At 31.9% G+C, this 19,207-nt stretch overlaps 1 protein-coding gene across 1 annotated transcript; it reads left to right on the plus strand.

Annotated features, from left to right (window-relative positions):
• Positions 1-6,086: 6,086 nt before the first annotated feature.
• Positions 6,087-15,253, plus strand: LOC130815649 (uncharacterized). Its single transcript, XM_057682141.1, has 8 exons — positions 6,087-6,390; positions 6,887-7,871; positions 8,022-8,140; positions 11,562-12,512; positions 12,769-13,072; positions 14,313-14,478; positions 14,587-14,692; positions 14,774-15,253. Exons 2-8 carry the CDS (start codon positions 7,086-7,088, stop codon positions 14,889-14,891), a joined length of 2,550 nt encoding a protein of 849 aa, XP_057538124.1. The 5' UTR covers positions 6,087-6,390; positions 6,887-7,085; the 3' UTR covers positions 14,892-15,253.
• The last annotated feature ends 3,954 nt before the right edge of the window (positions 15,254-19,207 follow it).

The following is a 19,207-nucleotide window of genomic DNA, read 5'->3' on the forward strand; positions in this document are numbered from 1 at the left end:
TAACCGTGAATCCAAAGGAAACAAGGAGGAAAGTGTGGGAACCAAATTTAAAACAATCACGATGAATCACAAACAATAGATAAATTACAGAACTTATCTATTCCCCCCATGTAGTCCATTGCTTGTCGTCAAGCAAAGAAGACAAGATATCTCCATCGTGAAATTCCATGAAATCATAGCACACAAGATTAAGAATCATTCCAAGAGCATAACTGATGGACATGGTTGCAATGAGAAGTTGTTTGCCAAAAAAAAAAAATCAAAAACCCGACCAAAATTTTAGAAAGTAGAAAAGCATGATTATGTTTTTAAACTCAAGATTCCATTGATTTGAAGCGACAACATGAGGTTCTCAGACTAGTTTCCAAATGGATCCATACAAGCTAAACAACAACTAAACCGAGTCGAATCACCTATACCAATCACGAAGAAGCGAGTAAATCTCGCTTTATTATAATAGTGCATTCTGGAATATGTTCATGCTTAGTGTGTTTTGGGGTTTTGCACATCACATAATCTATATATCTCAATGTAATGTGAGCTTCTAGAAAAAAGGCACTTTCGTGTTTCGCACCTCGTACCCAAAGTCTAAAGAGTCAAGTACTTTACTTATGTGGACGGATCAACCTACAAGGAGAAGTTCATAAAATGAAAGAGAGACGATAACTACTATAACTACAAAAGGGGTAGCACAAAATGAGCAAGTCCAACCGAACAAGCCTAGATATCTCATAAAGCCACACAACTTGGCATCTCAACTCTAATATGCACAATGTATTTGTTGTACACTTTTTGGATTTCCCCTTTTTTCTTTTTTTTTTTTTGACTTTTCTCCCCTTTTTTCTTTTTGTTTTTTCTAGGGTCTAGGGTTTGATGGGTCTAGGATCTTTAATGGGTCTAAAAAAATCTCTTTGATTTGTCACATTTAAACCATTTATAAGTCATTAACGTATTTTACAAATATTTAATACTAATTATACATCCATAGCATCGTCCATATACGCTTAAATTCTATTACAAATAATAGTTCGAGTCTATGAAATTCAATTACAAAGTAATTACTAAAAACATTTATCCAAATCATAGTCCAATTTGCATAAAACTAAATATATTATATGCATATAAATAGAAAATAAATTAACGTTAATAGTTATTAATTATTATATATATAAATAGAATATAAATGGGATATTGGGGTGGAGACAGAAGTCAATACAATAGAAAAAAGTCACAATACTCACAAAATAGTAAGACAATTTAATAATTATAAGAGTCCGGGTCCGGGTCTATGGGGCAGGTCCAAGGTCCAGACCTGCCAATTATTTTTTGGATCCATATGCGACCCGGATCCGATGGATCTCAAAAAAATAAGACCCAGACTCTTAAAAAAGAGTGGGTTTGGGGCGGGTCCAACAGAGTCCTGGATGTTAAGTGTAATCCAACATTTCACCATTCTTACCACATTCAAGATTCTCTAGTGTACTACAAAAGGGTTTGTATGAGGTGAAAAACAAAAGAGTAAAGTAATTAAGAAATTAAGGATAGGATTACAGGGGTTGTGAAAGAAACTGGAATAGGTTTATGCTCAATCCACAAATCAATTCATGCAAAACTTGAGACCCTAAATCATGCCTAGTGTGCTACACTTGGTCAATATCAAAAAGCAAGCATATCGATCAATGGGAAAGGCTCGATCATAACTCACATGGGTCAAATTGTGTTTACTCAACCTCTAAGGCGACACCACAAACCAAGTGCACTAGGTGTTTCCTAAGGAGGGTCGCTTAGAATCCAGCTTATGCCAAATCAAAGGAATGAAGCTAGAAGTCCAAAAGTGGCATCCATGCTCAAGAATTAGACAAGCCTTTGTCCCGGGGTTTAAAAAGCAAGTTCCAAAATAAAGACAACATACATGTATATCATCAAGCCATGAATCAAGAAATCATTCAAGGGTATGAAGACATGACAAACTAGAAAGGGTGGCGTAGGGTAAAGAATAATAAGCCATGACAAATCAAGCCAAGCAACCAAGCCATCCAAACTTTCCAAAAATACTAGACACAACCCAAAAGCATGAAAACTAGAAAAAGAGATTTTTTGTTGGGTTGCCTCCCAACAAACGCTTCTTTAAAGTCATTAGTTAGATATTTTTTTAATTAAATAGTAAGTAAAACTTTGTAGAAGTTTATCAAACTCGATAAAAGCGGAGATCAAGACATAGCAAATCAAGAAATGAAATGCAAAGTAGATAATAAAAGGCAAGAAGCATAAAAATGGCTAATCATTACGAGCTTAAATGCCAAAGAAAAAGCAAACAAACGAAAAAGAAAGAGAATGAGTTGATATGTTAAGAGTCAAGACATTGGAAACCACTGGTCACGTGACCAGCCGAGGGCAAGGGAACACAAGCATCAACATGGAGCTTGGGTGGTGGAGAGCATATCAAAGTAACCAAGAGACATAGAGCAAGACTCAACAACAAACACACAAGAATTAAATTATGTACTTGAGACTTATCAACAATATAAGCATAAATCTCTAAGTCACAAAGATCATACAAGGAATTATAATGCATAAAAATAGGAGACCCATCAATGCGAGGCACACAAGGCACCTCGTGAGTGAAAGCCAAATCTTTGGGCAACAATACCTTACTATACGTCAATCTCCCCACCCTCATAGGTGGAGGGTAAAACTCTTACTTGATGAGGTGTTTGCAAGATTCAACCTTTGTTAATCTCTTGCATCCAATTTCGTTCATTGAGCAAGAATCGAACTTTCCTAAATTCAACCCTCGCTGGTATCTCAAAGATGATCCTAATGACCTTTTTGCAATGAAGGGGGCATACTATCTTTCAAGTCTCCGTTCAAACCCATATCAACCATATTCCTTCATTATCAAATCATCAATAAGAGTGGAGCTAACTCCAATCCTAAAATACTACTCACTACTTATAATTATAATACTACTCAAAAGCAATATAACCATTATTATGAACATAAATTGCAGCATAAGATAACAAATAAACATGAATAAGGCAAGCTTAAGCAATATTGGTGAAATATACAAATAAGCATAAAAAGGGAAAATACCAAGATAAAACTACTATTATATGGTAAGAGATTATACATACTTTGGGAGCTATTGATTGAATTTTCAAAAGCCTAAATAAATTAACAATTAAAAATTATGTAACTTACATGTAATTAAAAATTTAATACTAATATGTTTAAGAACTTAAATAGAGTTTTTCTATCAAAAAAATAAATAGAAATAATAAAAATTAGAAAACTAAATATTCGGATAGTTTCACTAAAACTCCGATTTATATTCAGTTTAAACTGCATATTCAATCTAAAGTATTTGGTTAAAAATTGGATATTCAATCTGTAGTATCCTATTTTTCAAAATTAGATAAATTATTCGAATTTTTAAGCCAAATACCAAATATTCCAAAGCAAATAAAAATTTTGTATGAAAATGGTGCATACTATTTTAGTGTATACCAACCCAATAATAGTAAGTATTTCCAATGATTGTACTTGTCAAGTAAAATACTTACTATTTGGAATACCTATTAAGAGTTGTGCACATTAAAATAGTGTAAGAACTTAGTTCGTACAAGATTTTCTTATTATGTACACCCCTATTATAATCGTTTTTGCCTTTTAATTTTACAATTCATTCCTGAAACTTAAGGTTTTATTTTCATTAAATTTTACAATGTTGATTCCTCAAAATTATAAGATGGAGTATAATATAACTCATTTGAAAAAAAAAATAAAAATCTCTTGTAAGTATAGAGTATTTCATACTCCAACAACTCAAAATTTTGCCTTTATAATTTTTTATGTGTCATAATAACCAAAGTACACCTCTATCATAAGATTTGGTTTTACACCATTTGTTACATTTTACAACATACTTCTATATCAATGATGTAAGATGAATTATATTCTCATAATGATATTTAAGAAAATACCATTTAATCATAGGATATTATTAAGAATTCAAATAAGGTAAATAAAATTATTAAAATTTCAATCTAATCAGATTGCAAAATAGTAATATTGTGAAACATTTAAGTATAAACACATTTAATAATAATCAAATCTATTATATTAAACAGTTTATATTATTGATTAGGATACCAATATACCATATAATATTATTATAATCACATATATAATACTTTCGATATGGTGTAGTTGAAAAGTAAAATAAAAAACTTTCACGTAATCTAGAAAGTTCAAGAAGCTCTCAATGTGTAATTTCAAAATTTACTTCATGTCAACCAAAATCTTAGATAATTAGAAAACAAAAATTTGTTTTTCTAAAAATATGCACCCTAAAGAAATGGAGTAGAGAAGTTTCACCTAACACCTACACAATTACACAATCATGTATAAAAATATTTGTTGATTGTTGGCTGTTTATTAGAAGAAAAATCAAAAATTAATATGAAAAAAAGATTATTATGAGAACTTTTTTGATTTTGACTTAAAAGCTAGTTTTAAGCTATCTTAAAAGCTATTTACCAAATATCTTTGTTGACTGTTTGACTAAATTAAAAGACAAAATCAACTAAAAAGTCAACAAAAAAATTCATTCCTAAATACCCCAACATTTTTAATGCATAATTTTTTACTCATCTACATGCTACAATCATTGAACCAAATATAACTGAACAAAGAAGTGAATCGAATCTTATCAATATTAGAGTGATTATCACTTTTTTTAGATAAGATATTCTTATCTAGACGTTGTAATTAAGAAGCTCCATTGACCATAATCCTACCGTTGTATTCAAGTTAAAAATTGAATATGAAATTTTTTCTAATTTGGAGTAAATATCACTTTTTAAATAAAGATCTTATACAACTTTTTTTTTTTTGCCCTTTTATGCAATAATAAATTTATTAAAAAATTTAAAAGCAAAATGGGAGCTATTTTATTTTAGACATTTTAAACGAAATTAACTCCACCATTTCGCTCCATACACGTGTCATTGGCTTGGATTTTCCTCTACAGCTAATTTGTAATTACTAATTACTCCCTTTCTAAATATATTCTTCCTTTAATTTAGCTGTTACACTCTTATATCTCTAATGCCATGTATTTGATGATGGTCAAACATTTTCTCCAACTAGTAGAGTTACTATATTTATCACACATTCAAATATTAAATATATTTATCTATCTCAAATATTAAATATATTTATCTATAATACTTCAAATAAACTATTATCGTTATCATATATTGTTCAATTTAACTAAATAATTTATTTACAATTTTAAATAATATAATAAAAATATAGACGAGATCAATTCATAAAAATATATCAATAATATATCAATATTATTACAATAAAGGTGAAAGTAATAAGATTTGAATGCAATTTTGTTGATATAACATATTTTAAATTAAATATTGTGTGCATTGAATGTAAACATAAATTTATTGTGTACGAACACTAAAATTATTTTATTTTCCATTATAGTTACGTTTTATTATTATCGTTATCTAAATTTATTATCAAAATTACTAATTTTTTCTTATTATAATAACTCTTATTTTTGCGATAAAATTTATATATACTTTGCTGTCAATTGTTTATTTATATTTATTTGTTGTAAAAATAATCCATCTAACTGAAGTTATTCTTAATAGGACTACATTAATTAACAATCATATTATTAAACATGTATAATAATAATAATAATAATATCATAGACATAGAGTAATTGATACATGGATATATATTTTTAATAATACAGAGTAAACTTAAAAATTAATAAAACTAAATGAAAATCAAACTTAAAATCATTCTTGAAAATCACATATACTTCTTTTGATTTAAATAAAAAACAAGTAAATAACAATGACATATTTTTATTTTTTAACAAATAAGAGCATTTTTTTTTTGAATAAGAGTATGGTGGAGCTAATTGTGCATTAATTGTGGCCCTAATAAATACCAATATAAATTTCTGGTGAACATAAATTTCTAATTATTTAATAATTTACAAAACAAATAAAAAGTAAATAAATAAATTAAATATACTCCATAATAAATAAATGTTAATACCCACCACTCTTCCTCCTCCCTGTCTTCTTTCTCTCTCCCTTCAACTTCTCTCACTAGACTCGTTCTTTCTCTCTCTTTGTCTGTATTTTCTGTTACTTTCTCGACAGCTTACTTAGGGTTCTCATTTTTTAATTCATGCTTTTTTATTTCACTTTTGGGGATTCAAATTCAAAGCACAAAAAAAATAAAGATTTCTTCTTCTTCACAAATACTTGCTACATTTCCAACGTTACTTTCTCTCTCTATCTCTTTCTGCTTCTCTCTTTGCTTTGAAGTTTCTACGAAGAAGACTCTTCCAAGGTTTTATTTTAATTTATTATTATTATTTTTTTACCTGTTCTTGTTGTGCATTCACGATCTAACGTTTCGTTTTCGCTACCATTTCAATTTCATTATTTAATTTAAAAAAATTTGAATTGTTTATATCTATGTAGATGGGTTTTTCTTTATTCCCTTCCTCTTTTTTCTCTTGAATAATTTGGGTTTTTGGTGTTTTCAATTGCCCAAATTCTGAATTTCTATTTCTGGATTGTTTTTCTGTTGTTGGGTTTGCTTTTGTGAGGTCCCAGAAAATGGGGTTGTTGAGATTTACATCTTCAATTTTGAATTCTTGTTGAATTGTTTCTGGAGAGACTACGGTCAATTCGAGGAAATTTTGTCAAAATTTGATGTTGTATAGCATTTATTGAAAATTGAAATTAATTTGTGTATATATGGTAAATTGAATTCATAATAAATTCTGGGTTATGTTGACTAATTATATTCAAATTGTGGGTGTGCAAATTTTTCTCTGCAGATCCAATGATCTGGTCATATGAAACAAAAAACGATAGCGTGGCTCGAGTTTTTGATTATGGCGTACGCTGCTCGTGATGATTTTGATGTTACAAGGTTAATTTATAGGTCATAAAGGAAGTTAAGATGATTAATTCTTGTTGAATTGAGGCAATTTTTTGAATTTTTGAGGATTTTTGAGTTGACAAATTGATATAGAAATGGCTATAGCGGGTTTGCACAATGTTCCTGTGATTGATTCTAATATTTTGAGGGAGTCTCAATCATCATCATCGGGTCGTGTCGGAAATCAAGGAAGTGTTAGCACCCGCGCATCCTCAATCCGGCAGATGTGGCTGGAACTTGAAGATGAATGCGTGGTGAATCGGGTCCGGGAACGAGGAAGGATAAGGTTGTTACAGCAAGATAGAAATGGGGGATTGTCTAATTATCAGGAAGGAGATAACAGGGGAGGTTTGGAGGATTCGAGTGAGAGCGAAAATGGGTCTGTGATCAATTCTGAGAGTCTAATGGGAAATTTGAATGAGCAAGATGATCATCAGAGTTTAACATCTGAGCAATCTATAGATTTTGGGCAAGTTGAAAGAGAACGAGTTAGGAGAATTTTTCAGGAATGGAAGAATAATGGTGGAGCTTCTCAGGGAGGGAATGTTCCCCATCGAAATCGAGGTTCAAGGGCTCAGTGGCTTGGTGAGAATGAGCGTGAAAGGGTTCGAGTCGTACGAGAATGGATTCAGACGAATAGTCAGTCAAGAGATGATCAAGGTTCTGAAGTTGGTTCTCAGATTGAACAAGTCCGTGATGGACAAGTTGTTGATGTTAATGAAGGTCAAGCCGAGAATGGTCGAAGGCGGATTCGTAGGCTATGTGGGAGGCAGGCGCTGCTCGATTTATTGGCCAAGAAGGAGCAAGAACGGCGCGAAGAACTTCAGGGTTTGGAGATGACTCATCCTGTTAGTCGTTTTGCTCATCGAAATCGAATTCAGGTGAGGATTGCACAAAACAGTTGTATTTATGGTCATAATTTGAAGGAAATGTGGTTTATGTATTCGATTTCAGTCTTTTGAGATTAATGTTTTTGCGTTGTTGTGAATGAAATGATGGTTGATCAATGCTATTGTTCTATTGTTTTGCAGTCATTACTTAGAATCCGGTGTTTTCAGAACATGCGATCAGCTGAGTTGCAGAGTCCCCGTTCTACTGCAGAAAGCGAACTGGGATTGCTTAGGCAACGGCAAACTGTGTCTGGTTTGAGGTATATTTGTCATCCCTGAAAGATTTTTCCATTGCAGAATTTATTGCTTAGGAGCTGGGTGTTAAGTAAAATCCTCTGAGTTTGATAATATTGATTCTATATTACTTTTAATCAAGTGTTTCATCATCATCGTCATCATACCATGTATATTGCGCTTATATAGTTATGATCATGGTTTGGGGAGGGGAATTAAAGACTGCAGACCATACCCTTATTAAGGGGATAAGTATGTTGTGGCCAGTAAGACCTCTTCAGCTTGAGGAAGACTTACAAATTAAGACAAAAGATGCAAAAGACGCAGAATACATCATAGACAAGATCACAAGACAAATAACAAGGCAAAACAAGATAATAATAAAGACTACTAACAAACTAAAGAAATATAAATAAAAATCATAATAATCATGACTAAGATAATCAAGTGTTTTTGTTCTTTAATTCTATAATAATTTACTAATGTGTTATAACTTTTAAGTCATACTTATTGCTACTTTATTGGTTGATTTGTAAGGAGTAATGTTTACTTGTTGAGATATTCATATCTCATAAATAATACTCCACTTTTTTCATGTTTTTACTTGCAATACTATTCAAAACACACTTGGGTATATGCATATTTTGACTGATTTAACTCATATTATATATAATTAAAAATTATAAAATTTAATTTATTGAAATTATATATTGAGACAAATCTAATATGATCCTACATGATTTTTTTTTGTCTAAGATAATAACTAAATGAAGAATCTTAAAATTAAGATTTTAAAGAGTGTGAAAGTCGGTGTTGCAACTACAAAGAAACAAGCAAAGTTTTTTTTTTAAAGTTTTTTAATTTCGAAAAGAAAAATAAATAATTTAAAATGTATTAATTTATAAATATTCATGTCTATTGGCTCTCTTTTTTAATAAATTAAAGTTTATTCAAAACTTGCTGTAAAATTTAAGACAATAATATACATTAAACAACATAATCTAGATCCATTTTAAGGTCCTAGATTTGATGGGTCTGATTTTTGTTTAAAGAAAAAGTAAAAAGTTTGTATTTAAGACTTATGAGATTCGATCCACAAGCATCCCTAGTTACATATTGCTTATTGAAATCTGCTACATCTCTTGATCTCGTGGAACCACATAAGCCATTTATTTTAGACAGTAGTATGAGTCCCTAGGGGTCTTCAAAGAAAGGCGACTCGAAGACACCTAGATCTTAAATGGCGGGTCAAGTTTAAATAAAAAATGCTCACGTGTACCTGATATGACCTGATAACTTTTTCAAATTGCATTTTTTTACTTTCCCTATTGCCCAACTTCGATTTTCTGTCTCTATGGTTCTCGTAAATTTGTTTATTTCCTTAGTTGGAACCAATTAGAAACCCAAGAAGTAAAAGCATCATTGCTAAATATTTAAAAAGAATACAACTTCCGGAAAGTTCATTATCCTTTTAATGTATGATGACTGTTTCTGAGTTCAGAGTAATACAATTTATAATACAGCTTTCTATCATCATTTGTATATTGCAAAAACCCGCTAGATTACTCAATATTGTTTTAATCTTAATGACACATAACTTAAAATGTATCGAACATCACAGCAGTCGAGTCCACAAGTTTGAGGACATCATGCACCAATATTGTGATAATTACACTCTTCCTGCCAACAATAATCCAACTTATTCCTTGTGGCATTAATTGTGCTAGGCAATACTTTATAAAACGTATGTTTCATGTTAATCAGATACTCGATCTTAGCCCGAACTACTCAAGTCAATCTTTTAATCTTATCATCAAGCACCCAAATAAATTGTGGTCGGACACGGTCGCCAAATTATGTACCCGCCTATCCGGGTACCTCCGATTATGAACACTTTCACTCCTTCTGCTCCTTGAATTTGCGATGACAACTACTTAAAATCTCTCATTTTGATTTCCAAGCTGTACTAAATTCAAAGGGACAAAGGAATAGTTTCTTAAAATCCGATGTGAACTTTTAGGTGAGGAGATTTTGGCAATTAGGAATCATACATTTGTGTGCATTTATTTCTATTTTGGCAATCAAAATGACTAATTTTACATTTTGGTTTTTTGTATCCATCATTCTCCTTGAGCGCCTTTGAATACCTTCACTTGATCCTGAATATCTCTAATTATACATTGACAAAAAAAAGACTGCAATGCATCGCATTGTCTAGATGTAAAAAAACTCACATCATTGAACATATTAAAGGATATCGTATACTTTTGATTGATATTTAGGCGTTATGATAGCCACATCACTTTGGTACCAAATCACAATTCCACGATCGCGACCATTACCACATTTTTGCATTATTATATGACAAATAAATACGATCCAATTACACGACAAGTTTAGTTGAGAAATACTCCTTATGTCTCTTTCAATTAGCACCATTTGCATTTTGGGTAAAAATTATTGGAAAAGGGAATTAAGTTAGAAAATAAGACAAAAAATAAGTAAATGATAGAATGAGTGGTTAGGATAGAGAGCGTGGATAAGTTTGTTAATGAGATTGAAATGTTATTACCAAAAAAGAAAAGGGTGCAAAATTAGTGGGACATACTAAAATGGAAGGTGGTTTCCGTTGAGAGGGGCAAAGGGAGTAATGCCTAATAAGCCAATGTTGCAAGTAAAAACTGGAAATATACAACTTCTCAAAACCGATGCCCTAAAGTATCATGAAGACTATTATTTCTTTCATGAAATTCCAATATGAAAGAACAAAAAAAAAAAATACACTGAGAATGAAAACTACTCTAGGTCTATTAGAATAAAACAACTTTTAACAGCACCCAAGTGTGAAACAGATCTACTTCGAGCACGCTACTTTGTAGTTGTTGATGTACTTGTGTTGAACTATAACCAAGGTTTCCATTTTATGATTCACTAATTGAGACTTATAGAGTTCTCTGCATCAGTAAAAAACAGTATATGGTCCTATCAAACAAATACCATATAATTAAATGGCCCTTGTTCTGCAAAATTTGTGCAGTAATCTCAACCTCTATCAAAATTTCTACTGCCTTATTTGCACCAAGTGATTGTAGAATTTCTTTCTGGATTTCATGTTGTAGGAGTATTGGTTCCATGAAGAATAATGATTTAGAAATTCTTTACCGCAAAAGCTACTCATGGCTACAAATTTATCTATTAGCTAATCTCTATTGTAGAAACATACATAATATGAGCAAAAGCACAAAGCTTTTGGAAGAATCAAAAGAAAAAGCACAGAACTTTAGGATGAACTCCTGGTAGATAGAGATATGTTTCCTTGAGTGAAAGTTTATACATCATTTGCCTTATAATGTTTGTTATTAATGAACTGAATCAGGCATTTTTGAATATTTTCTGTGTAGCTATATTTTCGTTTCCACTAGTGTTCTAATTCTGTGGGACCTGCAGGGGAGGCTTTCTCTCCAGATTGGACAACAATGTTCAGGTTCATGCAAGCGACCTCTCCAGTGGTTCTTCTGATAACAATGCACATAGATATAGAGATGATCAAACCCAGGATAACAGCACAAATGAGGTCATTGATGTCGCTCATGGACAAAGGGATAATGCTAACGAGGACCTTGGTCAAAATGAGCTTGCAAATGAGGTCCTTAATGCTGACCATGCACAACATGATCCTGAGAATGAGGTTCTTGATGATACTTGTGAAGAAAGTGTTCTTGAAAGAAATTTTGATGTTGGTCCATCTACAAATGTAAATCAACAAAGAAAAATTTCCAGTGGATGCACTAGTTCACAACAAGTGGAAGAGAGATTGGACCTTGCTTCTGACGGGGAAAGATCCGAAACTGTTAATAGTGAGCCACCGAACGGTTCTTCAGACGAGGTTTACTTACCAATGAATTCTCAAGAACCTTCAAGAAGTGGAAGTGGGGAATTTAGTGATCTGACAGAAATTCATGAAATGTCCCATAATTTTGACACCCGCAGTGAAATTAACACTGATAATCAATTAGATGATGATATCAATGCATCTGAAGATGTTAACGGCCAAGAACCCAGTATCCCGGTTGAGGATTGGTCCCAACAGATGTCCATGTTTGACGAAAGCAGATGGCAAGGTAGCGTTCTATCAAACCAGTGGAGTGCTGATCAGGTTGAAACAGATAGACAACACTGGCATGGTGTAGATGGAGAAGAATCTCAAACTGCTCTAGAAAGTGAAGTCGGAGAGCAAAATGATGCACAAGACTACTGGCATGAAAATGGTTCTCTGGAGACACCAACAGATTGGTTAGGAGTGCCTTCCAGTTCAGGAGTGACTGGTAGACTCGATACTTATTATTTCTCGGATGATGATAATGTGTATCACATGGAGCTCCGAGAACTTGTAAATAGGTATTGCCCATGTTTTTTTGGTTTAATTTTGATTTGTTTTGTTAATGCAGTAGTTCAAACCAGTGTAAAATAATTCGCTAACTAATTCGCTTTTTGAATTCTCGATTCGTTCAAATTTGCCCAAGAATAGCCCAAAACCATCCATATTTTGCGAAAATATTAGCAAATCATGGGACACTGGTTCAAACTATACTTGTGTTATTTTCTTGTGTTATGATGTGTACTTTTGTAATCATTGTAAGTGTCATGTTTGCAGAAGAACAGTTTCAAGTCTTCTTCATAGTGATTTTCGTGAGAGTCTGGACCAATTGATACAATCATACGTGGAGAGGCAAACCCATGCTCCTGATGATTGGGAGTTACATGAAATGTCTCTTCCTCCTTTCCCAGCACAGAATCAAATTCATCGAGGTACAGAGCACACTGAGGAGTTGGGATCTGAAGACAATCTTGCTGATCAAAGTCGGCAAACACTGCCTAGACCACCACCTCTCCCTCAGGCGCATTGGGGACATCATGCTAATCGGTCGTTCCGTGAATCACGACAACGTCCTGGAACTGTAAGTAAATTAACTTATTTGTTGTATATGTTATGCAGTGTTTGCGTTAGTTTAGAAACGTTTATTATTATTTGCGTTGTTTCTTTTGGAGCTCAGGAGCAGAGAGCTCTTAGGATTGTTCTTTGAGTGGCTAGCAAGTGTTGTCTGGCTGTTAGATTTTCATTTAACTTTTGACACAATGTTCTTTCCTTCATTATTTTTAGAACTAGGTGATTCTATAGTTACTTGATTAAATAAAATGGAAAATTCTTGTTTCATCCAGCTTAAGTTTTTAAGGGTTTGAAAATGAGTTTAAGCTTGTCATATTGCAAGATCACTCTTATTTTTAAGGGTTTCCATTGCTAATCTGTTTCCGTTACAATACTGACTTTATCATTCAGTTGCTTTTTGTTATCTAGGACTAGTAAGTATATTTGAATGTTGTGAAAAAGTTGTTTCTTCAGTAGTAGCATTGGCGAAGCTACATGGAGGGCTGGGGGAGGCTTGGCCCCCCTTGCCAAAAATGTAATTCTTTGTATTTTTTGGTTTTGGCCCCCTTACAAATATGATATGAAGTAGTTGAAAGAGTGTAAAAATGTAACAAAAATTACTATTAACACATTTATAATTTAAGGTTAAGGGATCAAACCCTAATTTAAATTATTATTTTTTTTATAGACAAATAAATTTATATTATAATGTCATTACTCGTTATTTATAATAATTTCACATTCATCCTTTTGAGGGTGTGTATATTTTTGCTATCTTAATTTTAAAATATAGTGGTTTTTGTCGACTTACTAGGCAAATATATGGACTCAAAAACACTTGGTCCTTTTCAAAAGGGATAATTGTAGGAAAGCTTTAACTCCATTTGTAAAATATAATATTTGCTATTATTCAAGTTCATTTTAGTCTAATAATTTTAAAATTTTTATAGTTTAACTAGTATTTATATAGTAAATAATCTTCTGGTTTTCGACAATATGGCCCCCCTAAATGTAAAATCCTGGCTTCGCCTCTTTGTAGCAGGTATTGTGATACCTCAATGTACCTCTATTTGAGCCAATTGATGGACTAGGATTGAAATTACCCAGTTATTAAGTCTATTGAAATTTCACTTCATATCTTAATTAGGGGGGTTGGGTAGTCTTGGCACAATGTCACTTTTGCTTCGTGATTCTCAACGCTTGATATCATTGGCTTGTCAAATAAGCTATCAGTTTCTTTGACACTCACAATTCTAGTTTTTTCGGCGCAGGAATGGGAGATCATAAATGATTTGAGGATTGACATGGCTAAGCTGCAGCAACGATTGAACAACATGCAGAGAATGCTGGAAGCCTGCATGGACATGCAACTTGAACTGCAACGATCTGTTAGACAGGAGGTTTCCGCAGCTTTGAACCGATCCGCCAGTCCATCAGGTAAGCTATTGTGCTGCATCTTTTCCCATATTTTTAGAATTCTTCGGTTGTCGATTTTCAGTACAAAGTTGTTTCTGAATGCTCTCTATCTTGTCTTCTCTTGAACAGACTTGTTAGCGAACACAATCCCTAAAGACAGTTCCAAATGGGATTGCGTAAGGAAAGGCATATGCTGTATATGTTCTAGCACCAACATCGACTCTTTATTGTACAGGTAAAGAAATCACTTTCAATCAAAACTATGATCATATATTCGTTCTTTGTTCGTACTGCTCATTCGATCGCTATTTTGCAGATGTGGGCACATGTGCACATGTACAAAATGCGCGGATCTATTAGTACAAGGGAACGGAAACTGTCCGATGTGTCAGGCGCCAGTTATGGAGGTGATCCGAGCTTATTTTATACAATAGAATGACTAAAGTGGAGGACGAGAGTTGGTAGTTTACGCCAACATAATCTCATTTCGGTTTTTTTGAGGCAGTTTCTTGGTGCTCATCCTCCTAATTTACACACAATCGAAATTCTTTCCCTTTTCGATAAAATTTTCTTTGTAAATCCTGAAAAACTGAGATAGAAAATAGCCTCTATTTAAAAGGAAAGGAAACAAAACCCAGATAAGCAAATGGGTTCAGTTATATTTGTATCTATGTTGAGCTTACAAGAAGCTACTGGAAGGAGTGATGTTTAGCTTTGTATCTGGAATTGGATGAATGTACATATAATTTGGAGTATGCTCATAATTTATATCACAAATTTCTCATTATTAAACTAATACTGGTAATTGTTGCATCTTTGAACTTTTTGTGTTCTTTTGGTTTTTCTCCCCTTTTTTTGAAATGGTAGATAGTAATTAATAGGAATTATAAAGGAGTTTTAAATAATTAAAATCTTTTAATTTATAACTAATAATTCTTTCTTTAAAAGCAACTTTTTTGAATTCGAGATACCAAAAGAAATATCTGACAAGGTAGAACAATCTCCATAATTACGATAAGATGACATACTCATTTTGTGTATCATCAATAGGATTAAACATTTGAGAGTTTGGATGAATTCTGGAGTATAATATCTCGAGTTGGATTAATTTTAGGATATATCTCTAGGTAGAACGATCTTAACAATATGATTTGATTTTTTTATATGCGGGTTATTTCAAATGAGTTGAGTCATATTCGGTTTTAATTAATCCAGTTGAATTTGAACATCACTAGACCCAAAGTGCAATCTAAACAGCTAGACTGGTAGTTCGTGCAGACTCTTAAGTATGGACTTGTTTGACTGATTGTCTTTAGACTGAAAAAATGCGAATAAATGAAATACAAAAAATGGAAGCTTTTATCAAGAAAAAAGTTAAAAATAATTAAGTTGAAGGAATGATTAGGTAAATATATTATTATTATTATATAAAGAAATGTAATGTAATTAAACTAAATTATAATTATGTAAACTAATAGATGAAATTGCATTATGGAACATCGATCCTAATGCTAACCGTATGTGGCACGCTTTACAAGATTCAAGAGTCTATGACAAACAAAACTAGAGACTTCAGCTTTGCTCATTCCCTACAATCATATTAAAAAACACAAATTCTTGAATGAGTAGATTTATTGTAAGACATGTTTAATATATAATTATATAGTCTAATTAAAATTAATTATGAGAATATGTGCTTTTTATTTTGAAATCGTTTCATCAGAAGACGGTCTATTACATAATGATATATGCCATAACTATCTCCCATGTTAGCTGCTCATGAAGACTTAATGTCACACTTTTTTCTCAATGAGCATGTGAGAAGCCGTTTTTCAGTGAGACGATTTTAAAACAAGAAGTTAATATACTAATAATTGTATTTGTTGGGTTGTTTAGCACATGTATGGAGAGCGTTTCACATAAGAATTTGTGTTTCTTTATATGCAGGGCTCTATGGTTTCGGGGGTAATTATAACGGCTTTCCATTGGCCCTTTCCGGAGAGGTACGAATATGAATGGCATGTTACCTTTTCTCATTCGGAATCTGTTTAATAATGAGATAATACTATGTTGATGAAAATGAAACTATTACTTTTTGATAAAAGATATAGTCTTATTTTACATTAACTGTACCTCATAACTTAGGCAGATATATATCATCAAACACTAGCAATAGTTGCAAAGACATCAATATCATTATAAATCATTGACATCCCAAAATTGCATCCTATAATAAACGAGTCACTAGAGCTTATTGCTTCTATAAAAGATCATTTTAATTAGCATACATATTTTTTTATTTGCATAATTCTTTCAATCCTTGTGAACGATTCATAGCTCACTTGAAACCACTTATATAAGGGATATTCCTCGGTCTTACTCATTTGCAGAGTTTTTTTAACTAAGTTATGCAAAATAAGAGTGACAGAGAAATACTCGCGCTACAAAAAACTTTACACCTGCGACTATTAAGTAGCAATCAAATATCTTTGCTAGCCAATGGCGACCACATATGATCACAACTAGACAACGCTGGTTGCCTATAGCGACCTTCCATCTATCAGAAAAAAACAAGTCGCCTTTGGCGACCACCTAGCGACCACGAGGCAACTAAATTTTATATTTTCTTTTTTGTTTTGGATTTTTAAAAGAAAATTGAGGGAATATTCCCGCTCAAATGGTGACCGTCATCAGACGTTATATATGATAATATGAGCGGTCGCCAAATTGTTTTAAGATAAATGATACTAATACATAATTTTAACAATAATTTTGGTTGGTTTTTTTTGAGTTTATTTATCAGTTGAATTAGTGAATTATCTTTAATATTAGTCGATTAATATTATACTAATATGTTTAATTAGTACATTAATATACCTAATACTATATTAATACGAATACTACTAAACTAATATGACTAATATTAAACTAATATGACTAATAATATGCAAATATGATTAATTTTTTTAAATACTTCAATTGTTACACTAATACGACTAATATTACACTAATACAACTATTACTTTATTAATACGACTAATACTACACTAATACAACTAACATTATACTAATACAACTAATTTTAATTACAAATAGAACTAATAATATACTAATACGACTAGTATTGTACTAACACACCTACTATTACTCTAATACGACTAATACTTCACAAATGCGATTAATACTAAACAAATAATGCTACAGTTATATTAGTCAATTAATATTATACTAATATGCATAATAGTACAATAATATACTTAATACTTTACAAATACAACCAATAATAAACTAATACTCCCTCCTATTCCTCCCATTAGTCCCATTTGACATTTTACCAATTTTTAGATGGGTCAAATGGAACCACTTAAATAGGAGAGAGAATATAAATTAGTAAATTGTTAATGATTCCTTATTAAATTAATGATTCCCTCCAAAATTTGAATTTTGCCTCCTAATTTCAAAAAATTTGCCTTTTAAATCTGAAAATTAACATAAAAATTCTGAAAATTGAAAATAATTTTGAAAATACTGAAAATAGAAAATCTAATACAAGTCCTCATTAATACATTCATGAATTCATACATTTTATAGTTCACCATTGATTAAAATTAATGGTTCCAACAACGCAAAATAAAATTACATAAGGATCGACTACTTAATTTCCCCAAGCTTTTTCAACTCTTCAACAGCATCGGGATAGTCGTAGTCTTTGCTGATCATGTGATTGCGTATTTTTTTTCTTTCATCGACTTTAGTAAAAAATCAGTAAAATATCAAAACATAAACTAATGCATTAAAATTAGGCCATAAAATTAATGCCAAACAACCACATTTGTCAAATCCTTTTGTTTCATCAAGTATCCAAATGTCCAAAAATTCCAAAAACTGAAAATAGATTTACTGAGACGGAAGCATGAAAAAATGAAAATCCAAAATTGAAAACAGAAAACAGCAACTCATGATTGAAGTCATCAAAAGAAAAGGTGGTTTTGACTACCACATACCACACATGAACAAAACCAAACAAGCAAGAGAAGGAATATTACCAGATTATTTGTCGGTGGACAAAGTCTTGGTTTTTGATTCACTTCAACACTTGCTAACTAAGGTGAGCATTGAAATAATAATGAATTAGTCTGAATGATTGGGTTTCAAGGGGATGTTCAAGTCACTGAACCACAACTTCAAGTCACACAGGGCAGAATCAGCATGGACAACAACAACCAAACAACCAGCAGCACATAAAGTATCAAGGGAAGAATGCACATTTTGGACAGCAAGTAAGAGCCAACAACATAGCAATCAATCACACTTTTGGACAGTTTTTAGACAACTTTTGGATACATTTTGGGAAGCATTTGTTTCAAATTCAAACAACAAGCATAAAAATTAATGTTGTTTATTGTGAAACAATTGTATTGGAATTACACTTAAATTAAAACAGTGGTTGTTTAGTAGTTACTCTCAGGTTTAATTTTTTGTTCATCATTGAGTTAAAAGCCTTATTTATATGATCATTTGGTTTTGGTGGCCTCCAAGATCAAATTTGGCGGCAATACCAAGCCTCCTAAAATCAACAAATGCATAGAATAATGTTATGAATGTGGCCTAGAATATTTGCTCTCATATAAGTTCATTGGCCATGAATTCAATAATGCATCAATTCAAACAACAACCCAAAAATTCATTTCATCATTAGCCAAGAAAAAATATGCAATCAATGACCATAAACATACTTGTAAATGGACCA

This window comes from Amaranthus tricolor, chromosome 1, assembly GCF_026212465.1.
Source record: "Amaranthus tricolor cultivar Red isolate AtriRed21 chromosome 1, ASM2621246v1, whole genome shotgun sequence".
NCBI classification, from domain to species: Eukaryota; Viridiplantae; Streptophyta; class Magnoliopsida; order Caryophyllales; family Amaranthaceae; genus Amaranthus; species Amaranthus tricolor.

Excerpts from the sequence above, each read along its gene's own strand:
- LOC130815649 (XM_057682141.1), top strand. The coding sequence starts at position 7,086 with ATGGCTATAGCGGGTTTGCACAATGTTCCTGTGATTGATTCTAATATT. Across the intron at positions 8,141-11,561 it reads CAAACTGTGTCTGGTTTGAG|GGGAGGCTTTCTCTCCAGAT; the intron begins GTATATTTGTCA and ends TGGGACCTGCAG. Across the intron at positions 14,693-14,773 it reads ATCGACTCTTTATTGTACAG|ATGTGGGCACATGTGCACAT; the intron begins GTAAAGAAATCA and ends GCTATTTTGCAG.